This window comes from Colletes gigas, unplaced genomic scaffold, assembly GCF_013123115.1.
Source record: "Colletes gigas isolate AHSC1104 unplaced genomic scaffold, ASM1312311v1 Colletes_gigas_Sc00004, whole genome shotgun sequence".
Taxonomy (NCBI): Eukaryota; Metazoa; Arthropoda; class Insecta; order Hymenoptera; family Colletidae; genus Colletes; species Colletes gigas.
In genome coordinates, this window is record NW_025106633.1 from 4,731,620 (window position 1) to 4,754,982 (window position 23,363).

A 23,363-nucleotide genomic window follows, 5' to 3' on the forward strand; every position below is an offset into this window, starting at 1 on the left:
CTATTCTGACGGCTTGTACGCGTTATACGCGAGGTCCGAACCGGCCGACCTCGCCCAACCATGATGGTCGTGGTGTTCTTCGTGACCGTAGGAGTGGACTGGGTGGGCCACCACCTCGTAACTCTGGTGCTTGTTCGCGAACAGCTTCTGCAGGGCGATGATGGCACTGACCACCAACGCGATCTTGCCGATCACGAGCGCCTTCAGGGCCAGGAGGGCCAGGGCACCGAGGGCGATGGGGATCAGCGCTGCAGCCTTCAGTTTCAACAGCAGGAGAATTGGCAGAAGGGATTTCACGATCTTCTTCTTCTTTCCACGAGCTGCAATGGAACAATTGTCGTTTCGATAATCTCCAAGCATTTTTAAATTTTATATTTTAACCCTTATTGAAAATTTATGTAATCCTCCATTGGTTCGTTATTTTTTAAGTATCTTAAAGGAAAGGTGACTTCCATTTTTCAGAATCAACATTAAGTAAAGTAATTCGGTTGAGATCGAGAGTCCACTTAAGGGTTAATGTAGTTTCGTTACGTTTATGGAGAATAGTAGGGGTTTGTGACACAGTATTTTCAACTGTTTCTAAATTGCCCGTGGCACGAAGCATTTGGCGTTCTATTCAGAGATCAATTTGCAAATTGAGGGCTTCCAGTATTACGTAACCCATTGTACCCATTATTGAAAACGCAGGATGCCATAAACACTACTGACTCGATGTATGAATTCAGTGCAATTTTCTGAATTATGCTGTTCGTGCATTGTCGTTTAAAATAGTACAATAATCTCTGATTATATTCCAGTCTGGATTAAGGGGGCTTTTAGATTCGTGTACCACGCTCGTACGATAATTCCATTTTCCGTTTCCAATTGCCGAATGTGGCGCATAGTCATTTTCGTAGACTTTCATATTTTACGACCATTGCTAGACTTTCAAGTCTGGCGGCACCGTGGGTAAATACGAGAAGGCTTTACAGTTACGCTGCATCAATTTCAATGCAAATAAGACTGAAATAGAGGAGTTACAACGTAATGAAATTTTAACCTTTAATATGTATCAATGTAATTATTTGAAAACTTATGTAATCCTCCATTAGTTCGTTGTTTTTTAAATGCTTTGAAGGAAAGTCGATTTTCAAAATAATTCAGTCGAGATTGAGAGTCCACTTAAGGGTTGAGGAGTTATTTTCATGGGCGTTACCTTCATCGAGCGATCGAGAGACTTCTTCCGGAAGGCTCAGTTCTACGGTATGAGTCGAAAGGAACTTGGCCGTCCTGTCGAGGATGGCGTCGTTGATAGCCGTCTCCTTGGCCTCGACCTCGGTCGGCAGGGTACTTTCGATGTCGTTTAATGACCTCGCGTTGTCAGCGCGGCTGGAAAGTAAAATCCCAGCGTGAATCACAACCCACCGGCATCAAACTACTCCGAAACGATTCACAACCCCCCGAATGATCCATTTTCATGCGGTACGATTATCGAGACAACGATCCCCAAAAATTCTGATCGAATTCCATCCATCGATTCGGGCGTCTCGCGATCCAGTTTCACTGTTCGGTCCTCGCGGAATCACTTTCACCTTACCTGCTCTTGGCCTCCTCGGTTTGCACGATCCTGAACCCGTCGACGACGTCGATGTCCGCCGACCTGGCCGCCCTGTCCACGAAGTGGAGCGCCTTCAGCTTCAAGCACACAGCCAGGCTCTCCTCGCCCGAGCACGAGGCGTACACGCTCATCGCCTCCTCAAGGATCGACGGCGGACCAGGCGGATCCTGGGTCGTGGGGGCGGCGAAAACGGACGCGACCAGGGCCGCAACGAGTATCGCGTACTTGACCATCGTGTTCTCTTCTGATCTGTTCCACCGAGCGTAAACCGTCTGACTCGTTTTCGATGCTTGGCTCTCGCAGTCCCTTGGGCCTTGCGCAACTCGTGACTCGAACAACTGCGACGATCGTATCGACACTGACCGAAAGAATCACAATTGCTGCCTTTTATCCTCGTCGCGAAAGGGGCCCGCGTACGTTTTTGAAATTTTGATGGCCCCCACCGGACCCGATGGTCCCCCCCAAGGCTCCCCACCCCGCACGGGTTACAAGCTGTACGAGCTATTGGCTCTTCAGCTGGCCGGAGTCGTCCCCGTGTTCCTCTGTCGCGCTGGTCTCTCCCGTTGACGCGCCTCGGAAGGCCTAGCGCTGGTCCTCGCTTCTCTCCTCTCCTGGGGGCCCAGCGTCCACGCGCTCCGACCACGGGCCCCCGGGGGGGGACGGAGTGGGAAATCGCTGCGCCGGACGTCTCCGTAGCCGCCCTTTTCCAGCCGTGAACATTCGGCGCGGGTTAAAGCGCGTACGACGCCGATGGAACGCGGATTACAGGTTCACCGGTTTCCGGTTACGAGCGGGCCCGATCCACCGGCGAGCTTAGACTCGCTGGGCCCGATGAAATAAAATATAAAGTTCGTTGTTCGAATTAATTCGGGGGGCAATTTGGTGGAGAACGTTCGTGGGTGATGAAATATTTGGTAATTAGTGGGCATAAGGCCCTTGGTCCTTGGAATTTGATCATGAAATGGCTGACTTTGTGCGAGACCTTCGTTGCTGAAATGAGTAACCCTGTGTTTGCTTAGAATGGAATTGTTGGGTAATGCAATGTTTGGTAATTATTGGGCATAAGGGCCTCAGACCTTTCCAACCCTCACTAGCATTTGTTAAAGATGACACCTTTGCATTTGGATGCAAATAATTGCTAATTTGAAGTATATTATTGCCAGAACCAACCAAGTTAAAGAAAAGTAAGTCCTTGAACGTAAGGGGCACAGATTTGTATCATTTTCTCACTTCTGAAAGAAGTTTAGGACATGTTGTTAACTATATAAGCAAACGAAAGAATGAAACATTGATGCAACATGGATGAAACGGAAGGTGATGGGAAACCTTCGGTGCCATATTTCGGAATACTCGGTTAATTTCCAACTATCAAAAAGTAAACGCATTATTTTTAACCATCGACTTAGAAAACGGTGGACATTGAATAGTAAAATATTTACACGACTGTGTTGCTTGATTATTTAAAATTTCGAAGCATATAATTAATTCTAAAACAAAGTGTACTCATTGAACAAAAAATCGAGGTTAATTGTATTCACGGAGTACATAAACTTTGGCAGTTTCACTGTCGTTTCTCCGGTCAAACAAAGTTAAAAATGGCGTGAAACGTTCCCCGCTATCTCCCGAATCTTGCGTGCTAAGATATTCAAAGCGATCTCGACGTTTCATCGCGAAACCGGCCGGGAAATGAGCGCGGAGTTCAGCGGAAAGTCGCAGCGAAAGATGCCTGGCGCGGTTTCGCTTTCAACAAGCCGTATAATGCCTCGCGTTATGCAGAAGATACTTCGATCTCACGCCTCCGCAACTTTCCTCGTCGTTCGACCGACGCCTATCAAACAGGATTTCGAACGTTTTCACGGCACACATACTCGAAACAGTGATGCCGGATTGAGCACCGGGTGCACTACTCACACTATGCCAGATCATGCGGACGTGAGCTCGTGGAGTTTCGGAGAGTCGACAAAGGCAAACTGACACATGCCACCTTTCTCGATTCTCCGTAGCTGACCGAAGTACTTTCGGACCGTCTCGTGGGAGTCGAGAGAGGAAGGCTCATTTGCCTTCTCGCACTTGAACAACTGAAATTCGACCTCACGTCGACGGCATACGATTCCAAGTCTCGACTGGCCAGGTATTATTTATTTTCCGACCTATGTATATAGACGAACATAAGCAAGATACTATAATGAAAAACATTTTATGACATTTTTCTTACGGAAATACACGTTTTAAGACCCCCTGATCATATTTGAATTATTGAAAAAAAATTAATTCATTTTTATTATTCCTATATATGAGCGTACATATGTATATCATTTCAGATATCACTTCTGATACATCTGGCAACGTATAACCATTACTGCTGGCTACTGCCAGCCTCTCGCAGCCTCTGTTGGCTTCTGCCTGCATCTGCTGGCCACTGCTGACCACTGCTGACCACATCTGTTGCTTCCGACAACGTGTGACGATTACTACATGTTACTGCTTGCCCCTGCTGGTCTCTGCTTGTCTCTGCAAGCCTCTGCTGTCCCCTGCTGACCACTGCTGACCACTGCTGACCCTTGTTAACAACTTCTGCCATGATATATATGTATTAAAACATTGTATAATGTAAATCTATGGCAATAAATGATATAATTACAAAGAATTCTATGTGTACTCATCATTTTTTACCTTTCTTTTCCTCTCCAAATCATTACCTTAGTTATAAGACTCCCTGAAACTCCTTGGTTTCCCTGAACCCACTAGGAAGTCTTAAAACACCTCGAAAGTCCTGAAACTCAGAAATTTGCTAAAAATTCAGGGATTCCAAGAATTTCCGGCGTTTCCAAGAAATTCCAGGACTTTCCAGCTGTTTCAGGGATTTCCAGCAGTTTCAGGGCATTCCAATTGTTTCAGGACTTTCCAGCTGTTTCGGGGCATTCCAATTGTTTCAGGCCTTTCCAGTTGGTTCCAAAATTCCAAGGAGTTTCAGGACTTCCCAGTTGTTTCAGGACTTTCCAGCTGTTTCAGGACTTTCCAGTTGTTTCAGGGCTTTTTGGGAAATCGGCGAAATTTTCGAGCAAAAATTTTTTAACGAAAAAAATGAATTCTCGATTTTGCCAACAGGTACGAGAGTGACGGTTACTGAAAAAAAATTTTAAAGTTAATTTTTGATTTTGGCAGCAAGTACGAGAGCTGGACACTTTGGGAATCCAATTTTAACCGGAAAAACGGTCTCTTAAAACTAAGGCAATGATTTGGAGAGGAAAAGAAAGGTAAAAATGATGAGAACACATAGAATTCTGTTAAATTATATCATTTATTGCCATAAATTTACATTATACAAGGCTTGAATACTTATACATCATGTCAGAAGTTGATAACAAAGGTCAGCAGTGGTCAGCAGTGGTCGGCAGGGGCCAACAGAGGCCAGCAGAGGGATGCAGAGGCATGCAGAGACCAGCAGTAACAAGTAGTAATAGTTATACGTTGTCAGAAGCATCAGGGGTGGTCAGCAGAGGCCAGTGGAGGCTAGCCGTGGACAGCAGAGACCAGCAGTGGCAAGCAGTGACAAGCAACGGCAAGCAGTAGCCAGTCGTAATCGTTATACGTTGTCACAAATACCAGGAAAGGTCAGCAGCGATCAGCAGAGGCCAGCGAAGGCTGGCAGAAGTCAGTAGTAATCGTTATACGTTGTCAGAAATATAAGCGGTGGTCAGCAGAGGCCAGCAGAGGCTAGGAGAGGCTAGCAGTAGCCAGTCGTAATCGTTATACGTTGTCAGAAATGCCAGAAAAGGTCAGCAGCGGTCAGCAGAGTGCAGCGAAGGTTGGCAGAAGTCAGTAGTAATCGTTATACCTTGTCAGAAATATAAGCGGTGGTCGGCAGAGGCCAGCGAGGCCAAGAGGAAAGTAAAAAATACCTGGGCGAGTCGAGACTTGGAATCGTATGCCGTCGACGTGAGGTCGATTTTCAGTTGTCCAAGAGCGAGAAGGCAAATGTGAGCCTTCTTCTGTCGACTCCCATGAGGCGATCCGAAATTACTTCGGGCAGCTTCGGAGAATCGAGAAAGAGGGCATGCGTCAGTTTGCCTTTGTCGACTTTCCGTAACTCCACGAGCTCACGTACGCGTGATCTGGCATGTGTGAATAGGGCACCGTCGGTGCTTTTCTGGCACCTCTGACTCGAAATTCCTCCCGGCCGTTTCAAAACTCGCCTAATCGAATACCGGAGATAAGCAAAACTTTATTCAAATAATAGATATCCCGTAAGACGCGACAATTTATTCCAATCGAATTTTAAAATTTTAATTCCAAGCTGTAATCTATTCATGTTTTCCTTTTTACTCAATAGTTCGGAATATTGCACAATATAGTATTCTTAAATATGTTTAAATTCGTATGTTTCCATTGTGAAGTATTTCATTTCAATTTTCATTGAAGGAGTAATGTGGATAGTTTAGTTTTTATTGGTAAAATATTTTCGTCTATAACGAGTGCCAGTCGATCGATCGTTGGAAACGATTCTAGGACTATTCTCGCTAACTGTAATTTCAAAGCTAAGACCACGGGCGCGCGCCATTCTCGATCCCGATCCCTTCTCTCCCCCATCTCGTTTCCATTTCTTCGGCCCATTCATTCGAATCGAATGCCACCGGTCGAGGTCGTCCCCCGTACTTCGTCTTTGAAATTAATGTGACAGATGTGCTAAATTTCGCCAGTCTAATACGCCCGGGCCCCAAGAAAAGTGGAACGCTCGATATACCTTACGTAACACCGCGATTAGCTATTCGATCGAACTTGCTTTCGCGAAATTTTACATTCCTAACGCCTTATGCAAAATAAAATTATAATATCGTGCTACAAAGTTGCACTGATTTTTAGTTTCTCTCGGAGAAATCTGAAGACGTACACGTAAATATTGGATTTAAAAAGAAGGAAATCTACGTGACGACGATCCTATAGAATTCTAGGAACGAAGGGCTATGAATATTAGTAATTTATCGAGATTAATATGTGCTCGAGCGCGTGGCGTGTAACGTTTAACGGTTTTTCATGGAATGTCCATGGGGAAGAGTAGTGCGCGGACGAGTTGGGTCCGCGCCAGACCTCTTCGCGGCGGGCCGAGCCGCGCCTCGACGTGACCCCGAAGACGTCTCGCCTAGAAAAACACGGAGAAAGAAAAAAGAAACAGATGAGAAGGCAGGACGAACGCTACCGAGTCGTTTCCGATCGTCGTGACCGACCAGGGAAGGAACGATCGCGCGACTTTCTCCGCGGTCGAAGACGGTAACACGAGGTTACCTCGAATTCCACGCTCCTCCTCTGTCGTTCTCCTTCAGGTCTTAATTTAGACGCCGCTTCCAGGATAATTGTGCAACAGGCCCCAGCTACCTAACAACTCATCCAATTTTACTAACAATTTACATCGAACTGGCCTCCTACGAGTCAATATAACTGCTGAGTCGCTAAAGAACCATTGCAGAGTTCGTAAAGTTGTCCAGGATACCAAAGGTTTGTTTTCAGACAATCGAAAACTGCATAACTGAAAATCTATCATAGCAGGTGCATAGGTGTTTTTATAACCTCGTTGAATTCTCGCCAGAATTCATTTCATTCAGTAGCATAGCACAGTTATTTTGTTAATATCTTTACGTTGCTCTCTACTGAGTCTTCTTCTATTAAACTATCTAATATTTTTTCCTATTTTCGCGCTAAAATCCAATCGACTGTAGATGGTATCTTCAGTCAACGCGTTGAAACGGAGCCATTTAGGCAAACGAGTTCTATAAAATCGTCCGCCCGATAAAACGAAAGTGTCTGCGAACTGCTGGCGAACGCGAAACGGGAAAAGAAAGACGCGAAGAGAATCGCAGGCGTTACATCCCGAGGACTTTCACTTTATCCGCGTCAGCGTCGACTAACGAATGCCAATTTTGATTCTTTTCTCGTTCCCGGTGGCCAGGGAGCACGGATTCCTCGCGGATCGACGGAACGATCGTCGAACCGTGTCACGAACGCGTGGGCAGCACGTGACACAGTGACGGAATCACGAGGAGCTACGTTCGTGGACCAAATCACTAATCCCACGGCGGGGAGGGTACGAGCGTGGCTGGTAATGGAACACTTTCCTCTCGACGACTGGGTGAGAGTGAACTCGCCGGAGGATCGAGGTCAAGTCAAGGCCCCCACGAAGCGAAGCCTGGAGCTCCTCGGTATTCCCTCTTCTTCCCTCCCGTTTCTTCTCCATCGATGATTTCTCGTTCGATACCTGGTCGAACGTTTGGTCCACGTTTCAGAGAATTTTCTGGATTTGGTACCATCTCGTTCAATTTTAGACGATTAGAATTCGACAGCAGCCATATTCGATCGTCGTTGAAATATTGCTTCGAGCAGGGTGGAAAAATTTGATTCGCTTACTTTGAAATCAGTTTGAAAAACAATATAATGGATTCCATTGAGAGTGTGTGTAATCATTCATAAAAAATGAATACGTAAACGTAATAAGCAGTCAAGATCAATTACATAAAACACTCGATGGAAATCGTACAGGAACAATTTCATCGAAGGAAAGTTGCGATAATAAGAAGAGAAATATGTAATATTCTATAAATAACACGAGTGTCGACATAAATTAGAATATGCACATTCACGCGACGAAGTTATAAATTATTCTACCAATGCACCTACTCATTATAATAATCATATTGGCTGAATAATTAATGCTAAATGAAAGTAAAATGTTACACTTATTTATATTGGACTCCAGCGCTACGCGCGATTTACTTTCGAATGATGACATCCAACATGAAAAAGGCACTATAGCCGGTATATAAATTACCGGAAGTGATTATACGATAAAGTGGATCCACGAGTGAAAAGAGGTTTGAAATGTTTTAACACCGCGTATCCTGAATAATCTAAAAAATCTACGATCCATAAATTTCCTCCTTAGAAACTCCGAATAGCGACTAAAAGTTATTTGTCCGATACAAATTAGAATCTAAATTATTTCTTTGAGAAACGAAGACGCCGCGCCCGAACGAGGAGAGAGACAGAACCACGTAACTTTCCATATACGCCGACGGCATGAATGAATGATACCTCGTTCTTTTTTTTCGTCCCATCCCGTTTTATTCTCCAGCGTTTCTTATTCACGTTACTCTGGCGCGAGCATTAATTAATCCTCGAGCTCGAGCATGACCGAACCAACGATCCAGTAAGCAAATTAACAGAGACGAATAGATCACAATAATTTTCTGACATTAATACCAAATTAGATCCATATCGCTGTAATAAAAATCAAATTTTCATGCCAATCTATTGAAATGGATTTTGCAATTGTGATTACGAATTCTTGAGCTACATAAGTGGCTAAAGTTCAAGTACAAGATCGTTTTGAGTTCGTTAGTTCGAGAAATTCTCAAATGAAAAAGTACGAGCACGAGTGATCCTCCTAGTAGAGGATGTTCTTACTTTTTTATTTCGTTATTTCTGTGTTTCATGCTATCTATCATGTTGTGGCGCAGCCTGTATGCACATTCCCCGTTAAGAAAAACGTTTAATAATAATAATACGGGCGCGACGCGCGTCAATTTCCCACAGAACTACGAAAAGAAAGCGGGGTACGTCGACAGGAGCGTATTTTCATCGGAACGATAATTACCACTAAGCCTGTCCCACATGCGACCGCCTCTGACCCGCTTTCAATCAATTTCGGCCGAATATCAGAATTTGGTAGTCCGCATACACACAATTATTAACAATTCCCCATAACGGATCGCAAGGTTAAGAACGAATATAGTTCTTATTCGTTCGACTCCGTATTTTAAACGAAGCATTGCATTTTATTGAAATGTAACGAAAATAACGAGCATCTTGAATTAATTAACGCGCGTTTGGGCCAATAAACGGAACATCGACTCATTAACGACGGAGTTAAACAATTTCTGCCGTTGCTCGCGATTTCCAAGTAACTGTACCTTTATTTATATATTATCTTGCATAATTACCAGAGCAAAATAACGTTACAGCGTTGATACTTTACAGAGTGTAACCGAAACGTCTGCGTTCCTGTTCCCAGTCAGATTTGAAAGTCCAGCACGCGGAGCAACTGACCCATGCCGTCAATAAATCTAACTTTACCATATATTTACGATATGTAGGCAGTAGAAAATAAACTTGGCTTTCTGGAATACGGGTATTAGCTTAACTAAGCGGTACACATCGCGCGCTGGTGATTTCAACGCTCGGAGATCAAAGTAGACAGCGTTACCACACATTGAAATCACCCGAATGACGTTTCTAAATGCTCTACGCTCCTCGTTCGGTCGTTATCCAAAGATTATCTCTTTCGATGCGTGATCCACACTTTATACCCCATAAATACTTAGTACAGAATATCGAAAAGTCAAATTTTCTGTTCTTTCTAAATTCTTAAAAATTTCCAGCAAAATTTCGATGCTTCAAGACGTCCAAGGAATGTAATTTTATAATTCACATGACACCTGCATTATGTCAGATCTAGAGGGGCGTTCCTCAAAATTCAGTGAAAATTGAAATCTGCCTTCCTTCGTTGCTATTTTGAAATATAAAAATTTGTATTGCGAAACATAGAGTTCAGTTTCACATGAAAAAGGAGGCGAAGGTAGATGGGGGGACGGCTTTCGGAGGTCCAGGAGGACCCAAGAGCTCCGGCATCTCCGGAACGGGACCACCTGACCCGAGGATCGATGAACCTCGGAGCAAGGCGGAAGGGAGATCGATCGAAGAGGGCCGCGGCGGGGTCAGGGGCGAGGAAAGACGCTTTTTCTCCGGGACGGTAGAGAGTGTTAGGCGCACCTTGGAAACGCACGGCGCGGATGCTGGCCGGGTCGACTCGACCTGGTTTACTTACCGGGTACACCGGCAGACGCGTGTCTCGTATACACACGCGGGCCCCACGGGCCCCCAGAGTGCGTAAGGTGCTCGCGCGTTTCCAGTATGTAGGTAACTCTGCCGCATTTCGTCTCCTCTGGTGGCTACTGCGCACCACGCGGAACCTCGCTCTCCTGGCCTGCATCCACCGCCATTACGAACTATATCGACTCTAACGCGCGTTCAAAACGTTACTTTCGATGGGGAACTTTGTTTCTCTCGCGAGTTTCGTCGTGAAAAGAGGACTGTAGAACATTCGACAGAAATGTACAAATATTGGGGAACATCGACATCTTCCATAATTGTTTCTGTGCCCCCATAAGTTTCAGGACTCGTTTCCGCATAGCTTGCAGTTAGCTTATCAGTGTTAACACTGCTTAGCACGGTCTGCAACTCGGGTCAGTTAGCGTGTTTTAATTGGGGGTTGTCTGTCGATCGTAGCAAGTAGGATAGTCGAAAGATCGTTAATGACACGTGGCGTTTTGTGGGTTATTAGTCGATCTTGGAGGAATGCGTCTAGAGAAGTGGGTTATAATTATTAAGTTCACGACGATGTATAGCCTATTTCTTTAGCTGTTCAGGGGATCGGTTCAAGAACAAGTCGTTGGACGATAGTACGAGTATTGATCTTAATATATTTCCATATCTATAAATATACATGGCTGCCGCGCAGCAATAAATACTGATGATGATACGATCGGATGGTCGTTGAACGGGGATTAGACGATCGGGAGAAAGGAAGTTGAAGAGGAGCGCGAAGTTCGAGGGAACGAGGAGGAAAGCAAAATGAGCTTCGTGAAAGCGAAGTGCGATGAGATTGAAAAGACTGGTCGACGGTCTCCGGTGGCCATTATTCTTCCTAGGTCGACGACGGCTTGTAGGCGGAGTAAGCGAGGTCGTGGCTCGATCTTGCCCATCCGCTCGATCCGTGACCGCCGCCGGCGACCTGTACGACCTCGTGGCCGTGGTCGCCGCTGCCAGACACCAGCTTCTTCAGACCGATGATCGACGCCAGCACCAGCGCCAGCTTGCTCACGATCAGCGCCTTACCCGCCAGCAGGGCCAGGGCGCCCAACGCCAAGGGCACCAGGGTTCCACCGATCAACAGGGGAATCGCCAACAGGCCCATGTTCTTCTTCTTCTTGCGACCTGGGACGCCGGGCACACGGTTACGGAAGTTCGCTAAATCGAATTGGATCGCCCAGGCGTGAACATTCGGGGCAACGACTCTACGTTTGCGCCATTACACCGAATTCTCCGCTACGAGCGTCCAATTATCTACCATGGTCTTGACGATACGTTTCACGCGTCACTTGCCAGCTGGGAGGAAGATTTCGTCCACGAGGATACAGAGTGTTTCAGGTTTAACGCGTTGACTGCCACGCTAAAACCGTGCAATCTTTTTTTACCAGACTTTAAAACGAGATTTTACTCTCTACACTTCGTCCTGTTCGAATTTATTTCAATTTCAATTTCAGAATGAATTGTTTTGGTTCCATAGTGGAAAAGTCTTGTCACCCATATGTGGGTGACGTGGCAGTCAAAGTGTCTCGTAATAAATATTGTCCCTCTAACACACTTTCAACATTACAATTTGTAATATTCGAGGTCAAGGCTTCCTGGATGGTCGTCGAGTCTGTCTTCAGCGATCATCCAGGAAGCCTCGACCTCGAGTATAGACTCAGGCTGCGAAAGCCTTAAATCTCAAATTTGTCAGAATCAAGTACAACGCTGAAACTCGTTAAAGACAAAATCTTCCTCTCGGTTCATCCTAAAATCGAAGGAATTCGACGCGGCCACCCAGTACGGAGGGAAATAGTGGGCCATACGGTCTACTGAACCGGGAAATCGAAACTGGAACCTCCTTTCGGATGACTGCTTCGACCGTGACCCCTTCTAGCCCATGGTAAATCGAATTCCAACGATAATTATTATCAGCCTTCCTCACCTTCTTCCACGAGGCTGCGTTGGAGTTCCTCGACGTTGGGCAGCTTCAGCTTCAGCGTGTGGCTCTGGAAGAACTTGACAACCTTATCGAAGATCATGGTGTTCAGGGCGTCCTCCTTGTCGTCCAGGGCCCTGGGCAGGCTAGCCTCGATCTCCTGCAGGGACTTGACTGGCTCCTCCTCGGTGACGACTTGCTCGTCGCGAACGAAGGTGACCCCGTCGGCCACGTTCAACTGGATGCTCCTGTACATCCTGTCCACCGCGGACAGGAGCCTCACTTTCAAGCATGGGCTCAGTTCCTCGTCCGAGCACTCTTTGTAGATCTGGTACACCTGCTTCAGGTCGCCCAGAACGTTGCTACTGCTCGACCTCGCGCTCTGATCGTCGATGGAGTTCGCGGTCGGGTTGGTCTCGGCTGACCTTGCCGAGGCCGTCGCCAGCAGGAAGGCCAGGCACGCGTAAAGGTGGCCAAAGTGTCTCATCTTGTATCAACTGGACAGCCTGGAAACGACAAAGCGTCAACGCCTGGCGATCGGGGATCCGGGGACCAGCTTCAGATTTAATCTCTGACGTCAGCCAGTCGCTTTCTAGGTCACAACAGTCGCTGGAATTTGACCCAGACTCAGGCTCTGACTTAATTAACTCTCTAACTTACAACGTCCCCAGGTTTGGGACTGTTTTCACACCGTTTTCGAGTAATTGGGTCACCGGGACTTATCGAACAAGACTAACCCAGGTGTAATTTTGATCTAACACGTACAGATTAGAGTGAGATCTATCCCTGATTAAAGCTTCGCCACCCCTAAGAGCATGGCCACAAAAAGAAATGAAACCTGTAGATTTATACAAAATAGACGTAAATTTATAGGCTTCATTTCTTCTTTGCCGCTTTGCTGCTATTGCCAGCCACTTTCTAGGTCAAAAATTTCAACTCGAACGAAACTCGTATCTATCTAATCTTCCAACATCCGCCACCCCTAAGTCGCCTACCCGGTGTGATCCTAATTTCCCCTCTATACACTATCTCTGTAAGTCATTCTCTAAACGACTAGTCGAGTCTAGAGACCCTAACCCAACTCAGATTTAATCCTGACGTGACTCAGTTTTGATCTGCGTGGTCCCCTAAGACACTAGACGATTCTTTGAGCCTAGAGACTCTAATCAAACCCGGATTTAATCGTGACGTGACTCAATTTCGATCTGCACAATCCCCTAAGACAATCTAGGCGACTCGTCTAGCCTAGACCCTAACCCAAACCCGGATGTAATTGTGACTGAGCTTTGATATGTCACTCTCTGGGTCACGATACCTACCGAACGAGTATCTGCCACGTGATACGACGCGAATTGAGACAACGATGGTCCTCTGTCCGTCTCGCGGGAGATCGGTGTTGCGACCGACGTCCGGGTGAATTGAAACCACCACAACTCGTTTTAGCCCACGCCGCGAGATGCGTGCGTACAGAGAGCACTGTAACTGGACTGTCCGCAGCGGAAGCCTTGCCCTAGCTCTATATATCTGGTCAGGTGTACCTCCGTGGCCGGCGATATTCATCCCCACCCACCCGGCCGCGTACGTTCAGAACCATTGTGGGAGCATTTTCATTTGCCAAGGATCACTTGAGAGAGGATCGCGTCTCGCTTACCACCCGGGCGGGGGGGGAAACGGGGGACCAGAGGAGCCAGAGTTGCTCGCCAACAGCAGCCCCCCCCCCACCCTCTTTCACGAGATCCCACCAGCCTCCGAACCTGTCAATTCCGGCGAATCGTTTCGCCGCTACCTCGCCCTGGTCGGCTCGATCTCGTTCGACGGCGACCGGTTTAACCAGAACGGAATGATCGCCTCCGCGTTTTCCGTCTGACGGCCACGTGCGCGCAGTTCGACCACGGATGCGCGACGCGGAGTCCTTTTGTTGCCGATTTCACCCGCGTTATCGGCGAATCACGATAAGCCTGAAATCGAAAGCGAGCCTGGGACGAATCCCGACCGCGGGGCGATTCGCTTTTCCCAGCCATTTTGTCCTGAGATCGGAGCACCCGGGATCGGTAGTTTAGGAGAAAGGATGTTGTTGACCGTGCACGATCTCGCGAGAGGGGACGCGTCTCACGAGTACCCCAGGTGGGGGTATGTAAAAGACACGCTGGACGATTTAGTTTGGAATTTGACCTTAGAGGAACCGGGTCTTGTAATTGCTCACAGTTTGGAGCTTGCTAATCATGGTTAGATGAAACGATCTACATATAGATAATTACAGTTTGCACTGTGGTGTCCCGGTGGTTGGGGCGGAAGGATGTTGGGATTGAGATCAATTTGAGGAGGGGATCTGTCATATTTGAAGGGAACGAGCCTACCGTGTATTAAGGTAGCCTATATTTGGGCGCCAACGCGATGTTTCAGGCGGTATGACCTGGGATATGTGCCCGATGAGAGTTTTGATTTGAATGGAGATGTGTGAAATACGCCTAGAAGGAATGATCATGCAAATATGAGATAATGAGACGTTTGGCTTGAAGGAAGATTGACTGGTATCGTGCAATCTACAACAGGTCTGAATAGGCCGATGAGTCTTAATCACTGTTCCGTGGCATACCAGCGCTGTGAAGTCGGCCACGTTGCGCCGTCGTACGAAATAACGTTATTCGAAACAGTATTATATTATTAATACAGAATTCGAAATCTATGCGTTTATGATTTCACCACGATTCCTGCTATTCCTGCTCGATTTGAAATTTTATTTAGCTGTTCCTTATATTCCGAGAAATATAGGTTACTTAATTTGCTTTAATTATTATTGTATTAAATAAAATAGTCCCAAAAAATACACCTAATTTGTAGTTCAATTGTGCTTTCATAAAATATCTGTTTATATTTAAACTGTTGTTTGTTGGAGGTAAATTTTATATTTATTATTGCTTGTAAGAGTCACTGAAACAAATGGTTCGAAGTAAGATCCGTGGCGCATGAAATGATCCTGATTTGTCGCTTCGGCTGATTGTCCGGAGGAAACCTGACTTCAACGAAACAGACTATATCTTGTAATTAGATTCGAATGGTCGATTCGATTTAAGGACTGGTCTCTGACGAATGGAAACAGAAATCTGCTGCTTTCTAATCATACTCGAACGAAACGATCCTCACCATGTTCCTTTGGCTAACCGTACGAGGCACACCTGACGTCAGGATGACGGACTAACAATATCACAATATTGCTTAAGTATCACGCGTCGACTTTATTGAAATTCAGTATACCAGGAGCAAAGTTAATTTTTTGGTAGGGTTAATCCATGTTTGGAAGGAAAAACTACCCTATCTTTACGATTTGGGGTTGCATACCCATTAAAAATATAGCTTGGTAATTAGACGAAATGATCCTGATACGAAAAATCAACAAAATTAAATATACAATCCTAAACTAACAATATGTCCAACCATGAATGAAAATAGAAGTTCTCAGCTCGAATAGAACGCTCCAAAGATCCTGCTGCGTTGGCTCGACGCGAGACAAATTATTATAGATTCAGCAATCAGGTCCGAGCGTACGATTAGATCTCTGGACAAATTGTAGGCGGCTGAAAATAGACTGACGACGACTCGTTAATGCGATTAGTACCGTTAGACGCTATCAGTCGGCCCGGTTAGCCACGTTTTCTCGCCCTGTCCTGAAGTCCGCCGCATCCTTGCCATTTTCGTCCTGCCCGATACCGCGTCGGTGTAGGTAACTAGGTCGTGCCAAGTGAAAACACGTTGCACGTAGATATACTCGTAGGTCTGGCTAATAGGGGGAGGGGGTGGGGGGGCATTTAATGCTCGGGTCCGCGAACGCAGTGAAGCGTCGGAAACCACCGAGCCAGGACAGAAATTTCGGGGGGGGAGAGAGCTGTTGGCCCTGTTCCGGGCCCGATTTCTTTTTCCCTCTTCCACGATCCTCTGAGTGTTCCGTGGAATCATCGATCTCCCAAATTTTGTCGACCAATGCGGACCATTGGTCCCATCTAGATAGAATTTTCGATCGGCGAATGCCAGATAGAAACTTTCCATCGACTTCGAAGCAGAGAAATTGAAATTATAATTGCCCCGATCGTTCCGTGTCAAATTCCAACGACCTTCCAAACCCGCTGGGTCGGCTCGAGTCCTCCATTTCCGGTCGCGGGAGTCCTGGACGCCGGTGATTTTCTGCATCGCGATGCCCGTTGATGGGCACGCGTCACGCGTCGGTTCGTCGCCGATGAAACACATCGTTGCTGGCCACGTTATAGCCAGGTATGCAGGTTACCGGTAATCTATGCGTAATGAGGGTGCAGCGCGGAAAGAAACGAGTTTTTACGAGCCATTAAGCGACCGCTGAACGGAGCTGGGTCAGTAGTGGCATCGTGGAGGGACGCCCGTGCCTTTACGACGCGGTTCGTCGAAGCGTGAACGGCCTGGGGCATAGCCGTGAATGCGGAGACGACGCGTACTTCCGACGGTGAGGCTCACCTCGCGGGTGTTTCTCGATTTTTCGAAAAAAAAGTCGAGTTATCGATATACTTTCTACCGTTCGCGTTCGTTTCGGTCTTATCACGAGCATCAATGGATACACCGGCGCTATCCACACGGCGACTTTCACTCGTTTTCAAATAAATAGCGCCGGGTGGGTGGGGAATAATGGCACCCGGCATCGAGGGGAACCTCGATCGCTTTGAGGGGGGAGGCGCATACTCACTCGTTTTGCTTAGATTTTTTTCTTTGGGACGGGACGCCAACGCGCCAGTTCGCCATCACTTTATTACAAAGAACAACGCAGGCAATAACAAATAGCACACGGGGGTGTTCGTTTAATGAAATAAATACTAGTGTTTTCTCAGACGCGACGAATAAATAACAAGGCTCGCGTGACGCTATACATGGAACGAGTATCTCGCAGAGGTACTGGTTCGTTGCCTGGGGGGGAGGGCCGGGACACGGATAACGGGTACGATAGAGGGCTTAACGGCTAGGAACAATAAATATACATAGATAGCAGAGAGCAGGAGATAGAAGATCGGAGGGTAAAAGAGAATGGAAACGAAAGGGAAGAGGCAAACGAAGAAAGTGAGGATGAGATATTTCTACGATGGGGGGCTTCACGCTTGCGGCTGAGGTTGATGGGCGCGATAAGCCAGATCGTGGGCGTCCTGGGGGAGACTCCTGGCCCAGCCGTGGCCACTTCCGCCGGAATAACCGCCGCCGTAGTCAGCGCCGCCGCCTCCGTAGCCACCCCCGCCGTGGGGGTCGTCGTGGCTTACGACGTGGCTGCTGCTGTGATGGGGATGCGACACCACCTCGTAGGTCACGTGCTTCCCGCTCGAGCTGAGCAGCTTCTTCAGACCTATGATGGCGGAGATCACCAGGGCTATCTTGCCGACGAGCAGGGCCTTGCCAGCTATAGCCGCGATCGCACCGAGGGCCAATGGCAACAGGGCTGCAGCCTTTAGCGCCAAGGCCATCATCAGCGGACCGAGGATCTTCTGGGCTTTCTCTGTAAATTTTCAATTGTTAGTCTTGTGGTTTGGAGACGATTCTACTTGATAAACTACTCGTGAAGTATGTTGGAAATTTTTGTGTAAAAAAATAACGAGACCCTAAATCTTAAGACTCTGTTTCCTTTACTACTTGCGTGGCTGTATCTACTTAGATTTGTGTTTTTTGCTTTCTTATGCTGAACGAAGACTTTGGTTTGGAGTTTGGGAAGAATTATATACCAATGATTTGCAATATTTCGATTAGGCATGATTAATTGAAGTCTTGCTTCCAAGTGGAGTTTAGTCAACATTGAAATTCAGAGGATTTCTGTTAATATTAGAATAGAAGAAAGTCCCGCTAAGGAATGGTAAATTGGACACTGAATTTTAAGATCGTTCTTGAATTTGGAGAATTCGTACCAGTTTACGTTTCACGGTTTCGGAACTATGTTGCGCGAAATATTAAATTAGTGGTACGTGCCCAACTGTACCTCTAACGGTACGGAATGGAATTCACCTGATACTGGAGTTCAAAGGATTTCCAATTTGGAGACTATGGTATCACTGTCCCTAACATTAACTCGCCGATTCAGCCAATAAAGAATCCTCAACCACGAGATTCTGTTCCATCTGTACATTTATCAGCTCAATTTATAATTCGCTACCGAACTCTACCAGTATCTACAGTTCCCAGGCTCTAGATCTCTCCACCAAGATGCTTCTACCAGTTCTGCCCAAAATTCGATTTAACCCTGAAACGCGATGTCTGTAATTTCCAAGTTTCCAGAGCCATGGAGGCTCTCAGCGTCCAGCTGACGGATTACGTCCAGAAGCTACGGGTTCACGGACTAATTTACCGCTCAACCGCGCAGTGGATCAACGTACCGTGGCCGTGGTTTCCCACCGATAGCGATCGCGCTCTCGAAGAGTCATTTCCACGCGGAACAATGTCCGAACGTTTCCCACGAAAGATTCTCGAAAGCACGCTCGGCTCAGGAACGCGACCCGACCTTTCTCAGGACGTCGCACACGGAGGAGCGAGGAAGATCTTTCGAAGTGGAATAGGCGAAGGTCAAGGCGATGTACCCCGTGCAGGATGGAAAGTATGTCAAAAATCTCGCGCGGCGAGATCTGGAGAGATCCATCCTTCTCCCTCCGTGTTCGCGTGTAACCCTCTCTTCTTCGCCCGAGGTGTTTCAAGGGGAAGCGGAACCAGTTCCTCAGTGGGTCAACGTCTCGATGCCAGCTTCCCCGTCGTCGTCGACGCCATTTAATAGAGGAACTCGCCATCGACAAAACGAATCGCGGTTATCTGCCCCGCTGCGTTAATTACGGGGACCGAGAGGTTCGCTGGCACCCTGGTCTCCTAATTAACTACTAATACCGAGCAGCTCGTTACCGTAGAGTCATTATGTATCTCGAGAATCAGGTTTATGGAAGAATCTATGGTACGATTCATCGAAACTCTAGGAAGAAGCGGCAAAGCTGGCTTTCGAGGATTTTTGGGGGAAATGATAGTCGAAGGAATTGAATATTTTGTGGTATCTTTTGAATAACGAGAAGAAACTCTTTCGACGCTTACGTGTAGGACAAGATGGCGTCTATAGATTATTTATGGTTGAGGATAGTGTTATTCTAGTTTATTTTCACCTTTCAAGGAAGTTATCTTTAACCACGATTTAGATTACAATTTTTGCGTCACTGTACCAGCATCTGTCAAAGTAGTTTTATACTATTTCTCTATGAATCGCGGCACATTTATTGTGGAAATAATCAAATTGATATCCGTATAGTTGTTTTAGTCTCTCTCGTGTTTTTTAATATTTTCTTTGCACTGCACTTGATTTTAAGATGGCTTCCTTGAAGGTTGAAGATATTTAATGTATTCAGTTAAGTAAGAACAAACATTTGAACTACCACGAATGATTGTTGTTGATTTCAATTAATACTTCCTACAACTGCGACAAATACTCTGAATCCAAAAAGGAAACTAAACGGAGCTCACCCTGAGAGAAAGTTATTGTGGCAAAATGTATTTCTTTTGCTTCTGTGAGTCTATTGAGCAAAATCACTGAGCTAGTTTAATTATTATACAATTGGACAGAACAAATATTTTTCAGTTTTTGATTGTGTAAAAATGTTATGCATATAGTAAGGTCGAATTGTTAATTTTAATTTACAATATAACCTTTGAGTATTGTGGGAATGAGTTGATAACATTTTTTGAATTTCAATTCAACTTTTTTGCACGATGTTTCGATCATAAGGTGGTACAATCCTCTTTAAGTGTAACAAATGCTTGAAAATTATTATAGAATTAAATGCAGTGTAAAAAGCACCCAAAATTCTTTCATTCCTGGGCCTTATTTGGAACTTTCATGGTATTTCAAATTCTTACAGAGAGAAATTTATGTTATTCTAAATCCATTGCTTTATTACTAACAAAGAAATGATTCCATGTGTCTCTATAATGATCATGCAAGGATCCATGACACCTGAAGAGGAACTTATAATCGAAACATCGTAATGAAAAGTAAATTAACTCTATTATTTTACTCTATATGTATACAAATCATCATCACTAATAACCACTGTCAAATGCCACTAATTTTACAAATGAGTTTGTTTGATCCAATATTGAGATTCAATTGCCAACTATAGAAGTCCAAATTGAGAAGCTAAAAACTAATTTCTCCTGCCTCCTACCTTGCTAGAATCCTAACCTAACCTTGGGATTTACAGTTACAGAAATTGAATTTAAAAATCTGAGAACTTCTCGGGCCTAACAATCTTAACCAATTCTTCACTGATCACAAATCTCGCGTCTTCTGTAGGACAGTTTATACTCACTTTTCTTGCCACGACTCTCGACGGCATTGTCGGTGAAGTCTTCGAAGCTACGACCAGCGGATTCGATGGCCCCGAGGATGTCGGTGCCCTTAAGATCGACCTTAACCGTGTGGGTCCTCAGGAACCTGCCCATTCTATCGAACAACAGCGTCTCCAGGTCGCTGGACTCGATGGACCTGTGGAAACGCAACGGAGCATTAACATCCCCGCCTCGAGACCCGAGAAAACATTAAAATCCAACCGGAAATTCTGTTGGATCCTCGAACTAATAGCTTCTGCACCCGAGGTCGAAGCCTCCGAGATGATTATCGCGTCCATCTTCAGCAATTCGCCGACGTTTCGCAAACTGGAGCCTCCAGCCCCGAAGATGCAGACTGTAACGTTTGCAAAACGTCGTCGAATCGCTGAAGACGAACGCGACAACCATCCCGGAAGCCTCGAGACCTCGAGTACAGAGTCAGACCTTGAAAGCCTTAAACTTTAAAAAATTTCAGTGCGATAGGAAGACGGACCTTGGGGCGCCCTCCTCGGCGTTGGACGTCTTGACGACGGTGATGCCGTCCGTGAGCGTGATATCCTCCTTGTCGGCCAGGATCTTGTCCACGTACGAGAATACCTTGTACTTCATGCAGTGGGCGGACTCCTTCTTCAGGCAGTCGCTGTAGATGGTGGCCATCAGGTCGTTGTCGCTTCCGGGCTTGTCGTTGGCGGGCAGCGCCAGCGCCAGCACCGGAAGTAGCCACAGAACGGTCACCGAGTACATGCCCATGATCCTTGTCAGGTTGATCGTAGAACTTACGGGGAAGAAGGAAAACTATAGTTTTGTATCCAACTGATCTGCGTTCGCGTGCCCTCTGCTACGTTTCCTCTGTTGCGGCTCGGTGAACGTGGACGCAAGGATGCGTCGATCGAACCTCGTGTGTTACATCCAAAAGAGGTTCCATTGCTTTTATACCGAGGTATCGCACGAGGGGAGACCCCGTGAGTCCACGGGCCACCGAGAGTTCGCGTTCGCTTGGTGCTCGCGCTCTCTTCCTCCCTCTCACGTGCCTCCCCTCTACGGCTGGTCGACTCGTCTCCGATGCTCCTCTCGCGATCCCCCTCCCCCGCTCGATACCGCCAGGGCCCCTCTTCGAGCGAGTCCTCGGGGGCCCGGGCTCGCCTGGGCCCTCCTCTCCCTTTCGGGGCATCCATCTCCTCCGCGGTTATTTCGGCAGGGCAAAAAAGAATCGCTCTAAGCGACGACGGGGACAGCGGTCACGGGGGGGACCCAGCAGGGAAATACGAGAGGGACCCACTTGCATTTTCTTCCTCGTTCCCGTCCCAGGCTGCCTGCGCCGGGCGCCTCATTTCCTTCTTCTTGCCGCCTGCAGCAGACCTACTTCGGGCTCCATTAAGGTCCCCGTAGTAGAAGGGAGCGCCCCCTCCCCTGCCCAACGTCGGGCCCCGCGAATGAGATTCAATGAGGGAAATCCACGGGAGTCGGGGTAGGGTGAAACCGTCGGCTCCCCTTGTGATTTCTCGCACGACTTCACGTGTCTCGTCGCGATTCTCCGCCTGCCTATTACGCCGGTAACGTCTATAACGTTGCCCCGTACTAATGCGTCGAAAAATTAGGCTAAATCGACGCCGGGAAGCGACCCGTGTGCACCGTCGATCGAGACTCGGGCAAATTGGGCCCCGAGGGGTACCGGCCCGTATCCGTGTTTCGCGGGTAAAATAAACTCCTTATATGGCGAGAAACGTAACCCGTTTTTTTCGACGCGTGTAAAGAATTATAAATGGGTTTTTTTTGCAGGAGGGGGTATTTTTTTCTGATTCGTATTTGATTTGATTAAATTTAAAACAGTTTTAACCAAATCAATTGTGCACTGAGGAAGTAAGTCCTTTTACTTTTTCTATTTACTTTGGTTTGATTATCTACAGAGTAGAGCAATTGTTATTTAACAACGAATAGAAGATTTTAATTAATTCCATAATTCCATATCTACGTGTCTTCATTTCATTAATTTTGTACTTAACAAACAAATTTTGCATGGACTAAAAAAATAGAAAATAAAACAAATGGATAGAGGTATACATTTAGTTTCCCTTATTCTTGCTATTTCTAGAAATCCTAAATCTTCTAAATTCTGCTCTATGCATAATGCTACTACAAGAAATAATAGAAACTAGATACTTATGCTAAATCGACGTTACGTTGTGATTCTACGTTCATATAACTGCTTGCATAGTTACAATAAATCTCTTAACATTTCACGTGGCGGTTCCCACGGCACAGGTTTATCTTTATCTTTAATATTTATTCATTGTTACACTTCAATTTGAATTTTAAATCTATTACTTTTACAGAATTTAAGAGCGACCCCGTTTGAGGCTTGTAATGAAAACTGGAGAATTCATACGTTGTAAATTTTAGAGCAGAAATGTTTTAATATATTTTTGTAACTGGCATTAAATATTTAAAAGGTGAAATAAGAAAACGTTACGCTTTTTAATCCAACTGCAAGTAAAATCTGGCCACTTACGTGGTTGAAAGTAATTTGACACGCCGACTGCTATTGACGAAACTTCTACTTGTGTTAAAAAATAA

The 23,363-nt window shown here is 46.2% G+C and overlaps 2 protein-coding genes across 2 annotated transcripts; both read right to left on the reverse strand.

Annotated features, from left to right (window-relative positions):
* On the reverse strand, nt 1-12,921 carry LOC122405143. The gene is made up of 5 exons (XM_043409679.1): nt 12,456-12,921; nt 11,365-11,641; nt 1,577-1,846; nt 1,196-1,350; nt 1-320 (listed from the first exon to the last, which is right to left on the reverse strand). Exons 1-5 carry the CDS (start codon nt 12,919-12,921, stop codon nt 1-3), a joined length of 1,488 nt encoding a protein of 495 aa, XP_043265614.1.
* Nucleotides 12,922-17,542: 4,621 nt separating this feature from the next.
* LOC122405342 lies at nt 17,543-21,539 on the reverse strand. Its single transcript, XM_043410016.1, has 3 exons — nt 21,283-21,539; nt 20,771-20,946; nt 17,543-17,937 (listed from the first exon to the last, which is right to left on the reverse strand). The coding sequence occupies exons 1-3, from the start codon at nt 21,537-21,539 to the stop codon at nt 17,543-17,545; spliced, it is 828 nt and encodes a 275-aa protein (XP_043265951.1).
* Nucleotides 21,540-23,363: the final 1,824 nt, after the last annotated feature.